The 12,532-nt window shown below is 50.6% G+C and overlaps 1 protein-coding gene across 1 annotated transcript in view; it reads right to left on the bottom strand.

The window, feature by feature from the left end:
* Positions 1–118: 118 nt before the first annotated feature.
* PLEKHA4 (pleckstrin homology domain containing A4) overlaps positions 119–12,532 on the bottom strand; it is a 33,337-nt gene continuing 20,923 nt past the window's right edge. The window contains 7 exon segments of the mRNA XM_033223937.1: positions 119–576; positions 971–1,083; positions 2,169–2,227; positions 4,362–4,523; positions 8,618–8,694; positions 8,765–8,864; positions 10,455–10,595. Of these exon segments, the coding sequence (XP_033079828.1) occupies positions 314–576; positions 971–1,083; positions 2,169–2,227; positions 4,362–4,523; positions 8,618–8,694; positions 8,765–8,864; positions 10,455–10,595 (915 nt within the window). The 3' untranslated portion in view covers positions 119–313.

Genomic DNA, 12,532 nt, shown 5'->3' on the forward strand with positions numbered 1-12,532 from the left:
AACCTGTAAGTCCAAACCCCCATCCCTTCCTCTCTCAGGACCCAGGAGTGCACGACTCCGGCTCTGCCCCTCAGAGACCCCAGTGCCACAATCCCAAACAGACAGAAACAAAGCTATTGACTAAAAGTTCAAAGTTTTAATCCAAATTTAGACAGTGTTGAGAAAATCAAACTTTGGCCATAGAAACCATTCCCCTCCCGGGCGGGCGATGGGGACCAGACCACGCCCCCTGATGCCCTGAGTGGTCCCAGATCTCCGGCGGTACCTCCAGACCACGTGCTCATGCTCCGATTGGCTGCCGCGTTTGGGCGGGTTAGAAGCTGGACTGTAGCAGAGTGACTCGCAGAGGCCACACCCCCTCGTCTTGGGGCAGGACCGGAGGGGCGATCCCGGCATCCCACGTGGGCCCCCAGGGGGCGGGACCTCCTCCACGCCCACTCCCTCGGCGAGAGAACCCTGTGGAACCCGAATTAGCCACCGGGGGAGATCTAGGGGGAGGGGTCTCCTGGCGCGTGGGGTCCGAAGGAGGCAGCTGCACACGGGGAAGAGGGTCTCCCTGGGAGTCCAAATTTCCCCCTAGAGAGGATGAGTGGGAGACATAAGAATGGCAAACTTCAGCACCAGGACTCCGGGTTCCCAGGCCCCTCCTCCCTCAGACCCAAGAGTCCAGGCCCCTAGCCCCTCCTCCCTCAGACCCAGGAGTCTGGACACCCCAGTCCAGACCTCTTTCAGATTCCGATGTCGGTCCTCTCCCCGCCCCCTGACCTCTTCCTCCCCTCCTCCCAAGTGTCCCGGGACCCAGTCCCCTCTTGCCTGAGACCTAAAACTCCCAAACCTTGCCCAACTCTTTCCTCGCCAACATAAAAAATTCCCACCGGCCCCCAGACCCCTTCTCTCCAGGACCTCGGATTCCAGGTCTCCAGCTCTCTCCTCCCTAAAACCCAGAAGTTCAACATCCGCAGCCAGTCACCTGTCATCATTCTGTGCCACTGCGACGCCTCAGTAGCTAGGGCTTGGGAGAGGCTGAGAACCCGCTCCCGGTGACCTTCGGAAGTCGGCAAGTAAGGGGTGGTGTTCCTTGGACTAGAAAAAAAAAGAAGATTGGGGTGGGGTGTGTACATGGGGGAGAGGTGGGGATGGTTAATTGGTACAAAAAGAAAAGGATGAATAAGACCTACTATTAGATAGCACAACAGAGTGACTATAGTCAATAATTTAATTGTACATTTTTAAATAAAATGTGTAATTGGATTGTTTATACATCAAAGGGTAAATCCTTGAAAGGGGATGGATACTCTATTCCCCATGATGTGCTTATTTCACATTGCCTGCCTGTATCAAAACATCTCATTTATCCCGTAAATATATGTACACCTACTATATACCAACAAAAATTAAAAATAAAAAAAAAAAAACAGTCCAGGTGCGACGGCTCATCCCTGTAATCCCAGCACCTGGGGAGGCCGAGATGGCTGGATCACTTGAGGTCGGGAGTTCGAGACCACTCTGGCCAACATGGGGAAACCCAGTCTCTACCAAAAAATACAAAAAAGTTAGCCAAACATGGTGATGGGCGCCTGTAATCCCAGCTATTAGGGAGGCTGAGGAAGGAGAATGACTTGAACCCAGAAGGAGGAAGTTGCAGTGAACTGAGATCGCGCCATTGCACTCCAGCCTGGGAGACAGAGCAAGACTCCGTCTCAAAAAAAAAAAAAACACACACACACACACAAAAGAAAAACAAAGTAAAAATAAAAATAAAAATAAAAACTAAACAGCTCCCACAGTGGGGACCCGGGTACCGTGCGTGCCCTTCTGGGAGTTGTAGTTCCTAGCACGTGTCTCTAACAGATGTTAAACATGGCACCGCCCTCATACCACCCACATGCATTATGGGATTTGTAGTCCATTCACTAATCACTACCACCCAATTTCCTTGATGCAGAAGCAGGATATGCTATTGACCAAGGGAATTTGGGGAACTAAAGATATTACTACAGATCTAGGGCTTTCCGGTTTTGTTTCAGATGCCCCGGGAACGTAAGCATATCTAGAAGGGTTGCGATTTGTAGTTCCATATTCAGGAGACTTCAATAATAATGCTACTCCCCTTTGCTTTTGCAAATTTTTTTTTTCCTGCTCCCTTGATACGCCCTCCAGTTCCTTACCTACTCCAAGACCCAGAGCTTCTGAGCCATTTCTGGGCTCCCGAGTGTCCTACGACAGGCTGGAAAGGAATTGGGGCATTAGAACTCCTCACCTGGAAGCCCCACATTCTCATTTTGAGGGTGAAGTGAAGGGGCTCCAAAAGAGAATGAAATTGCCCAAAAACACTGGCAATGTTCTGTTTTGTTTTTCCTATGCTTCCGTAGGCACTGAATTTTTTTTTTTTTTTTAGATGCAGTCTCGCTCTGTCACCCAGGCTGGAGTGCAGTGGCGCGATCTTGGCTCACTGCAAGCTCCGCCTCCCAGGTTCACGCCATTCTCCTGCCTCAGCCTCCTGAGTCGCTGGGACCACAGGTGCCCGCCTTGTCGCCCGGCTAGTTTTTTGTATTTTTAGTAGAGAGGGGGTTTCACCGTGTTAGCCAGGATGGTCTCGATCTCCTGACCTCGTGATCTGCCCGCCTCGGCCTCCCAAAGTGCTGGGATTACAGGCGTGAGCCACCGCACCCGGCCGGCACTGAATTTTTAAAAATTAATTTATTTTATTTATTCATTTTTTAGAACGGATGGAGTACAGCAGCGTGATCATAGCTCACTGCAGTCTCAACCACCCTCAAACTAATCCTGCTTCAGCCTCCTGAGTAAATAGAACTTCAGGCTCACACCACCATGCCTGGCTAATTATTTTTATTTTTATTTTTAGTAGAGACAAGGTCTTGCTATGTTGCCCAGGCTGGTCTCTTACTCCTGCCTCGGCCTCCCAAAGTACTGGGATTGCAGGGGTGAGCCATAGCACCCAGCGACTGACAATGTTTAACTTTACCTGTGTTCCTATAAAGCAGCACATGAGTTCAGAAATCCAACCTCCACCACCACCCCCTGTGACTGTCTAAATCCTTTCTATAAAAGTCTAAGGGGCCAGGTGCAGTGGCTCACACCTGTAATCCCAGCACTTTGAGAGGCCAAGGTGAGTAGATCACTTGAGGTCAGGAGTTCAAGAACAGCCTGGTCAATATGGTGAAACCCCATCTCTACTAAAAATACACAAAAAAATTTAGCAGGGTATGGTGGTGTGGGCCTATAATCCCAGCTACTTGGGAGGCTGAGGCAGGAGAATCGTTTGAACCCGGGAGACAGGGGTTGCAGTGAGCCGAGATTCTGCCGCTACACTCCAGAACGGGCAACAAAGGGAGACTCCATCTCAAAAAAAGAAAAAAAAATCTAAGGGGAGGTCAGATGCAGTAGCTCACACCTGTATTCCTAGCACCTCCTTCCAAGGCAGGAGGATCACTTGAGCTCAGGAGCTCAACACCAGCCTGGCCAATGTGGTGAAAATCTGTCTCTACTAAAAATATAAACATTGGCTGGATGTGGTGGCGCATCCCTGTAGTCCCAGCTACTCGGGAGGCTGAGGCATGAGAATCACTTGAACCCAGGAGGTGGAGGTTGCAGTGAGTGGAGATCGCACCACTGCACTCCAGCCTGAGCGACAGAGCAAGACCTCGTCCCCGAAAAAAGAAAACATCTTTTTTTTTTTTTGAGACGGAGTTTCACTCTTGTTGCCCAAGTTGGAGTGCAATGGCACAATCTTAGCTATAATCTTAGCTGGGATTATAGGCGTACGCCACCACGCCCAGCTGATTTTGTATTTTTAGTAGAGACGGGTTTCTCCATGTTGGTCAGGCTGGGTCTCAAACTCCCGACCTCAGGTGATCCACCCGTCTTGGCCTCCCAGAGTGCTGGGATTACAGGCGTGAACCACCACACCCGGCCAAAAAAAGAAAATGTCTAAGGGGAAACCATCCTGAGATATCTGAGACACTCTGATGCTCAGATCTGGGATGTTCTCCCTACTGAAAGGGCATGAATAAAATCAATTTTCTTGCTGTCTTACTTTTTTTTTTTTTGCTTTCTTGCTGTTGACAACACACAGCAACTGAGAAGAAAAACTAGGCTTCCAATCCAGATCTGCGACCCCCGCCCCCACCCACTGTCCTCCCCTCACTGCCACTCCTGTCCACCCACCACTAACCAGGCCAGGAAGCTGACTTTAGCACAAGTACAAACTGAGGTAAATCTGGAAATCCAGCTTGGAGTAAGGAGGTAGGCATTATCTCCATTTTACAGAAAGGGACTCAAAGTAGGCGAAGAGGACCTACTACCACCCCACCGCCCAGCCCCAGTCCTCCTCCCCTCACCCTTTGCTCCACATCAGGCTGGCGTCTGGCTGGCGACAGTGTCCTTCCCAGGGTGAGGAGCCGCGGGGAGGTCGGGCGAGGGAGGGGCCGTCCACATTCCTGGTTTCTACGCATCCGCTCCAGCTGCTCCTGGGCACTCATCCGGGGCCGGGCCACCGGGGCCTAGGGAGGTGAGAAACATCCCAAGACCCAACCCTTAGGCCAGGCACAGTGGCTCGTGTAATCCCAGCTCTTTGGGAGGCTGAGGCGAGAGGATCACTTGAGGTCAGGAGTTCAAGACCAGCTTGGCGAAATACCATCTCTACTAAAAATACAAAAATTAGCTGGCCATGGTGACAGGCACCTGTAATCCTAGTTACTCGGGAGGCTGAGGCAGAAGAATTGCTTGAACCCTGGAGGTGGAGGTTGCAGTGAGCCGAGATCACGCCATTGCACTCCAGCCTGGATGACAGAGCGAGACTCTGTCTCAAAAAATATATATAATATATGTTGCTTAAACAAGGAGAGAGGGAAAAGACCAGGTGCAGTGGTGGGTGACTGTAATCCCAGAGCTTTGGGAGGCTGAGGTGGGAGGATAACTTGTGAAAGAGTTTGAGACCAGCCTGGGCAACATAGCAAGACCCCATCTCTACAAAACATAAACTTGTTAGATGTGGTGGTGGACGCCTGTTGGTTACTCAAGAGGCTGAGGCAGGGGGATCACTTAAGCCCAGGAGTTCAAGGCTTCAGGGAGCTATGATCGTGCCACTGCACTCCATTCTGGGTGACAGAGCAAGACCCGATATCTAAAAGTAGAAAGAAGAGAGAGAGAGAGCTCTCATTGCTGGAGCTTCCAGTTAAACATCCCAGCGAGATAGCGTGGATCTGTGTTTATTGTAGAACCAGCTCCTGCAGTTTCCTCTGCTTTGAGCAATCCTGAGTCCTGTTTATATAAATCATGGCCACTGGCCACTGTATATTACCACTGTATATTACACTGTATATGTTGTTAATTTCTTTTTGTTTTTTTTGAGACAGAGTCTCACTTTGTCACCTAGGCTGGAGTGCAGTGGCGCAATCTCTGCTCACTGCAACCTCTGCCTCCTGGGTTCAAGCAATTCTCTGCCTTAGTCTCTCAAGTAGCTGGGATTACAGGCGTAAGCCACCGTGCCCGGCCACTGTTAATTTCTTCACAGCAGGCCAGACCACTGGCCTAAAAGCTTGGTAGCAGCAAACTCAGATTTCTACACATCCAATTGTTTTAAACACAGTCTTAATAAGCAGATATTTTTAGCCATGCAGTCTGCCTGCTTTGTATACCCTGAGACTGTGCCCAACATCTGCTACCCATAGATAAGATGAGCCCCAAGACCCTTTGGTCTTGGGTTATTTGGAGCTCTCTTTGGAGCTCTACATACTGCCGGCTGGCACCACCCAGATGTAAGCCCCTTCTCCAGTCCCTCTCTCGGGAGCTCCCTTGCCTTCCTCCCCTCCTGTGCAGTGGTCCTCACCCTCACACAGTAGCCTCTGGAGTGTCTCACACTGGGTGTGACTTCCCCCGTAGACAAATCTGTCAGTGTGCGCCAAATAAAGCTCCTGTGTGCTACTGCCATCTGGTGGTCATAGCTTTTACTTTGCTAAGCCCTGAAATCCCTGGAACTCACTAGTCCACCCCTGTGCTCTGGACCTTGGCAGCCCCTGAAACCACGGGGTTGGGGTGAGGGAGGAGTATGTTCCAAGAAAAGTGATGTTCCCAGGAGGTTCCAATCACCCATGCCGTGACAAACCACTGAGAATCAAAAACCGCCTCTCCTGTCTTCCTAGGAAAGGCTTGATTGATTGCCTTTGTATCCATGATAACAAGTAAGCACAAGAAATGCAATTTTTTTTTTTTTTTTTTGAGACGGAATCTCACTCTGTCGCCCAGGCTGGAGTACAGTGTCCGGATCTCAGCTCACTGCAAGCTCTGCCTGCCGGGTTTATGCCATTCTCCTGCCTCAGCCTCATGGGTAGCTAGGACTACAGGCGCCCGCCGCCTCGCCCGGCTAATTTTTTGTATTTTTTAGTAGAGACGGGGTTTCACCGGGTTAGTCAGGATGGTCTCGATCTCTTGACCTCGTGATCCGCCCGTCTCGGCCTCCCAAAGTGCTGGGATTACAGGCTTGAGCCACTGCACCCGGCCTTTTTTTTTTTTTTTTTTTTAGACATGGTTTCCCTCTGTTGCCCAGGCTGGAGTGCAGTGGTGCAATTATGGCTCACTGCAGCCTTGACCTCCTGGATTCAAGCAATCCTCACGTCTCAAACTCCCAAGTAGCTGGGACCACAGGTGGACACCACCACGCACAACTTTTTATTTTTTTAGTTTTGGAAATGGAGTCTTGCTCTGTCACTCAGGCTGAAGGGCAGTGGCGCGATCTTGGCTCACTGCAACCTTCGCCACCCAGGTTCAAGCGATTTTCCCGTCTCAGCCTCCCAAGTAACTTGGATTACAGGTGCGCACTGCCACACCTGGCTAATTTTTGTATTTTTTTTTTTTTTTTTTTGAGACAGAGTCTTGCTCTATCGCCCAGGCTGGAGTACAGTGGCCGGATCTCAGCTCACTGCAAGCTCTGCCTCCCGGGTTTACGCCATTCTCCTGCCTCAGCCTCCCGAGTAGCTGGGACTACAGGCGCCCACCACCACGCCCGGCTAGTTTTTTGTATTTTTTAGTAGAGACGGGGTTTCACGGTGTTAGCCAGGATGGTCTCGATCTCCTGACCTCGTGATCCACCCGTCTCGGCCTCCCAAAGTGCTGGGATTACAGGCTTGAGCCACCGCGCCCGGCATTTTTGTATTTTTAATAGAGATGGGGTTTTGCTATGTTGGCCAGTGTGCTCTTGAACTCCTGACCTCAGGTGATCCACCTGCCTCGGCCTCCCAAAGTGCTGGGATTACAGGCATGAGTCACTGCACCCGGCCACAGCTAACTTTTTATTATTTTTTTGTAGAGATGGCTATATTAGCCAGGCTGCTCTTGAAGGCCTGGGCTCAAATGATCCACCTACCTTGGCCTCCCAAAGTGTTGGGATTACAGGCATGAGCCAACACCACCGGCCAAGAAATGCTTTTATTTATTTATTATTATTATTATTGTTACTTTGAGATAGAGTCTTGCTCTGTTGCCCGGGCTGGAGTGCAGTGGTGCAATCTCGGGTCTCTGTGTTCAAGCGATTCTCCTGCCTCAGCCTCCCAAGTAGCTGGGATTATAGGCACCTGCCATCACACTCAGCTAATTTTTGTATTTTTGTAGAGACAGGGTTTTCACCATGTTGGCCAGGCTGGTCTCGAACTCCTGACCTCAGATGACCTGCCTGCCTTGGCCTCCCAAAGTGCTGGGATTACACATACAAGCCACCGTTCCCTACCGCAAGAAGTGCTTTTAAATCTATTTGATCAAATAATCCCAACAGGTACCCCAAAGTCTTCTGAAAGCCAGCTAATCAGTGACGTTCACATGCTTCTGCGGGCTGGCCAATCAGTGATGGATCCGTACTTCTGAAAATCAGCCAATCAGTGATAGCTCCATGCTTCTGAAAACCAGCCAATCAGCAACAGACACAGAGCACAGCGCTTCCACAGCTTAATGTCAACCAATTCATAAACATTCCTGGCACTGGAAGTCCACCAATTTCTGAACACCAGGGCCACATGAGATCAGCATTCTCTTCCACTCAGGGAGTTTTTTTTTTTTTTTTTTTGAGATGGAGTTTTTGCTCTTGCCACACAGGCTGGAGTGCGATGGAGTGCAATCTCAGCTCACTGCAACCTCTGCCTCCTGAGTTCAAGCGATTCTCCTGCCTCAGCCTCCCAAGTGGCTAGGATTACAGGTGCCCACCATCATGCCTGGTTAATTTTTGTACTTTTAGTAGAGATGGGGTTTCACCACCTTAGCCAGGCTGGTCTCGAACTCCTGACAAAGTGCTGGGATTACAGGTGTGAGCCACCACGCCTGGCCTCATTCATCTAGTTTTCATCTTCATATCAGCCCTAGGTGGTAGGTTCTGCTATTAGCTCCATTTTAGAGATGAAAAAGTGGAGGCACAGAGAGGTTTAATAACTGACCCAAAGTCACATGGCTTAGAAGCAACAGAGACAAAAATCAATCTCAATGCTCTTAACAAGCAGTGCTCTCTCTGTCTGAATGTGGCCTTAGAAGGCTCTGCTACTAGCTGTTTCCCAGAAGTGTGAGGGTCCCTGATGGTCAGATGCAAGGATTACAAGATGGACCTACAGCCTACCTTGGTTCCCAGCTGTGGGGAAGGGAGGTGGCGACCCTCAGGGCTGGAAGCCTGGGAGACCCTCGGAGACCCAAGACCTGGAAAGACAGAATGGGACTTGGTGAGGACGGGAATTTCTGTAAAGTCCCACCCGACCAGGATGCTCACCTAAGCGAGGGCTGGCCAGGTCTTTGTCGCCTGCAGGAGGCCGTCCCCAGTCAGTCTCGGGGGACCTAGGGGAGCTCAGTTCCAAGGACTCCGGCAGGCTCTGCGGGGATTAGAAAAGGGGGATAATGACGATCATGATCATCATTATTATTATTAACATGTTGCAAGCATTTAGGAATTGGAATACAATCTGAATAGGATTAAGCCTGTAATCCCAGCACTTTGGGAGGCCGAGACGGGCGGATCACGAGGTCAGGAGATCGAGACCATCCTGGCTAACACTGTGAAACCCCGTCTCTACTAAAAATACAAAAAAAAAAACTTAGCCGGGCGTGGTGGTGGGCGCCTGTATCCCAGCTACTTCAGGGGCTGAGGCAGGAGAATGGCGTGAACCCGGGAGGCGGAGCTTGCAGTGAGCTGAGATCCGGCCACTGCACTCCAGCCCCGGCGACAGAGCAAGACTCCGTCTCAAAAAAAATAAAAATAAAAATAAAGACTATAAACCAGGCCAGACACAGTGGCTCATGCCTGTAATCCCAGCACTTTGGGAGGCCGAGGCGGGCAGATCACCTGAGGAGTTCAAGACCAGCTTAGTCCAACATGGCGAAACCCTGTCTCTACTAAAAATACAAAAATTAGCCAGGCGTGGTGGCAGGTGCCTGTAATCCCAGCTACTCAGGAGGATGAGGCAGGAGAATCGCTTGAACCTGGGGAGTTGTGCAGTGAGCCGAGATTGCACAATTGCACTCCAGCCTGGTTGACAGAGCAAGACTCCGTCTCAAAAAAAAAAAAAAAAGAGTATAAACCAGATCTGAGCACAGAGACTTGTGCTTGTAATCTCAGCCCTTTGAGAGGCCAAGGTGGGAGGATCACTTGAGGCCAGGAGCTAGAGACCAGCTGGGCAACAAACAAGACCCCTTTCCTACAAAAACTTTTTAAGACCGGATGCAGTGGCTCACGCCTGTAATCCTCCAGCACTTTGGGAGGCCGGGGCAGGCGGATCACGAGGTCAGGAGATGGAGACCATCCTGGCTAACACCGTGAAACCCTGTCTCTACTAAAAATACAAAAAAAAAAACTTAGCCGGGCGTGGTGGTGGGCGCCTGTAGTCCCAGCTACTCGGGAGGCTGAGGCAGGAGAATGGCGTGAACCCGGGAGGTGGAGCTTGCAGTGAGCCGAGATCGAGCCACTGCACTCCAGCCTGGGCAACAGGCTTTTAAAAAAATCCTGGTTGGGTGAGGTGGCTCAAGCCTGTAATCCCAACACTTTGGGAGGCCGAGGCAGTCGGATTACTTGAGGCCAGGAGTACGTGACCAGCCTGGCCAACATGGTGAAACTCCATTTCTACTAAAAATACAAAACTTAGCCAGGCTTGGTTGCGGGCACCTGTAATCCCAGCTACTTCAGGGGCTGAGGCAGGAGAATCACTTGAACCCAGGAGGCGGAGGTTGCAGTGAGCCAAGATCGCACCACTGCACTCCAGCCTGCGTGACAGAGTAAGACTCTGTCTCAAAAAAAAAAAAAAAAAAACCGAAAAACAAAGAAAAACAAATGCTTCCAGAAGTTAGGACACTTGTGTGAGATGGTTAGCTGATCAAGGAAGAATTAAAGAGGTGGGTGGGGAATAGACTGAGCCAAGGACAGGTGGGACAGAAAGCTAGGGGTGGGGACAGAGTTGTGTGCATCTTACCTCCCTCTCTGAGGACTCCTCGCCCTGGAGCACAGGAGACGGGGAGTCAGGCTCAGTGTGTGGGGGTGGTTTCTGGGGGCCACCCAGACCTGCCAGTGTGTCTTCCACCATCCACAGCTGCTGCTGAGCAGACACTCTGTCCTGCAGGGAGGAAAGGAATTTGTTACTTAAAGGTGGGAAAACACAGGAGGGGTTTCAGCTAATAGGCCCCTGCAAAGGTCTGAAATCAGCTGGGCTATATTTATGGAGTTGGTATTTTTTTTTTTTTTCCATGTGGTTATCCAGATGAATTGAAAAAGCTGTCTTAAAAAAAAAAAAAAAAGAAAAAGCTGTCTTTTGGCCAGGCATGGTGGCTCACGCCTGTAATCCCAGCATTTTGGGAGGCCAAGGCGGGTAGATCACCTGAGATCAGGAGTTCAAGACCAACCTGGCCAACATGGTGAAACCCCCTGTCTATTAAAAGTACAAAAAAAGGCTGGGCGCGGTGGCTCAAGCCTGTAATCCCAGCACTTTGGGAGGCCGAGACGGGCGGATCACGAGGTCAGGAGATGGAGACCATCCTGGCTAACACGGTGAAACCCCGTCTCTACTAAAAATACAAAAAACTAGCCGGGCGAGATGGCAGGTGCCTGTAGTCCCAGCTACTCGGGAGGCTGAGGCAGGAGAATGGCATGAACCCGGGAGGCGGAGCTTGCAGTGAGCTGAGATCTGGCCACTGCACTCCAGCCTGGGCGACAGAGCAAGACTCCGTCTCAAAAAAATAAAAAATACAAATAAAAAAAATAAAAGTACAAAAAAAATTAGCCAGGGGTGGTGGTGGGTGTCTGTGATCCCAGCTACTCGGGAGGCTGAGGCAGGAGAATCGCTTTCAGGAGGTGGAGGTTGCAGTGAACTGAGATCGCACCACTGCACTCCAGCCTGGGCGACAGAGCAAGCCACTGTCTCGAAAAAGAAAAAAGAAAAAGAAAAAACTTTTCTTTATATGTTGTTTTACTGTGTTACATCCGTTATAAATAGGTGACCATACAGATATATGAGAGTCTGTTCTTTTTGTTTATTTGTTTTTGGACAGGGCCTCTCCCTCTGTCCCCCAGGCTGGCGTGCAATGGTTTGATCATAGCTCACTGCATCCTCGAACTCTTGGGCTCAAGCGATCCTTCCATCTCAGCCTCCTCACTAACTGGGACCACAGGCTTGCATCACCAGGCCCAGCTAATTTTTTCATTTTTATTTTTAGTACAGACGGAATTTCACCATGTTGCCCGGGCTAGCCTCAAACTCCTGGGCTCAGGTGATCCACCTGCCTCATCCTCCCAAAGTGCTCGGATTACAGGCGTGAGCCGCTGCACCTGGCATGGGTCTGTTTTTGCCAAGTCTGCGTTTTAGGATCAAGTGGGAGAAGCTTAGAGTGAGAAGATGCATCTGGCATCAATGCTTTTTTTTTTTTTTTGGAAGATGGAGTCTCTCCCTGTCACCCAGGCTGGAGTGCAGTGGCGCAATCTCGGCTCACTGCAACCTCCGCCTCCCAGGTTCAAGCGATTCTCCTGCCTCAGCCTCCTGAGTAGCTGGGATTACGGGTGCATGCCACCACGCCCGGCTAATTTTTTTGTATTTTTAGTAGACACAGGGTTTCACCATGTTGGTCAGGCTGATCTCGAACTCCTGACCTCATGATCCACCCACCTTGGCCTCCCAAAGTGCTGGGATTGGGATTACAGGCATGAGCCACTGCACCTGGCCTGTTTTGGGATCTTTTTTGAGACAGGGCCTTTTAGCCGGGCACGGTGGCTCAAGCCTGTAATCCCAGCACTTTGGGAGGCCAAGGCAGGTGGATCACGAGGTCAGGAGATCGAGATCATCCTGGCTAACATGGTGAAACCCCGTCTCTACTAAAAATACAAGAAAATTAGCTGGGCGTGGTGGCGGGCGCCTGTGGTCCCAGCTACTCAGGAGGCTGAGGCAGGAGAATGGTGTCACCCGGGGGACGCAGCTTGCAGTGAGCCGAGATCGAGCCACTGCACTCCAGCCTGGGGCAGAGAGCAAGACTCCGTCTCAAAAAAAAAAAAAAAGAGACAGGG

The sequence above is a fragment of the Trachypithecus francoisi genome, unplaced genomic scaffold (assembly GCF_009764315.1).
Source record: "Trachypithecus francoisi isolate TF-2019V2 unplaced genomic scaffold, Tfra_2.0 Lachesis_group12, whole genome shotgun sequence".
In the NCBI taxonomy this organism is placed as follows: Eukaryota; Metazoa; Chordata; class Mammalia; order Primates; family Cercopithecidae; genus Trachypithecus; species Trachypithecus francoisi.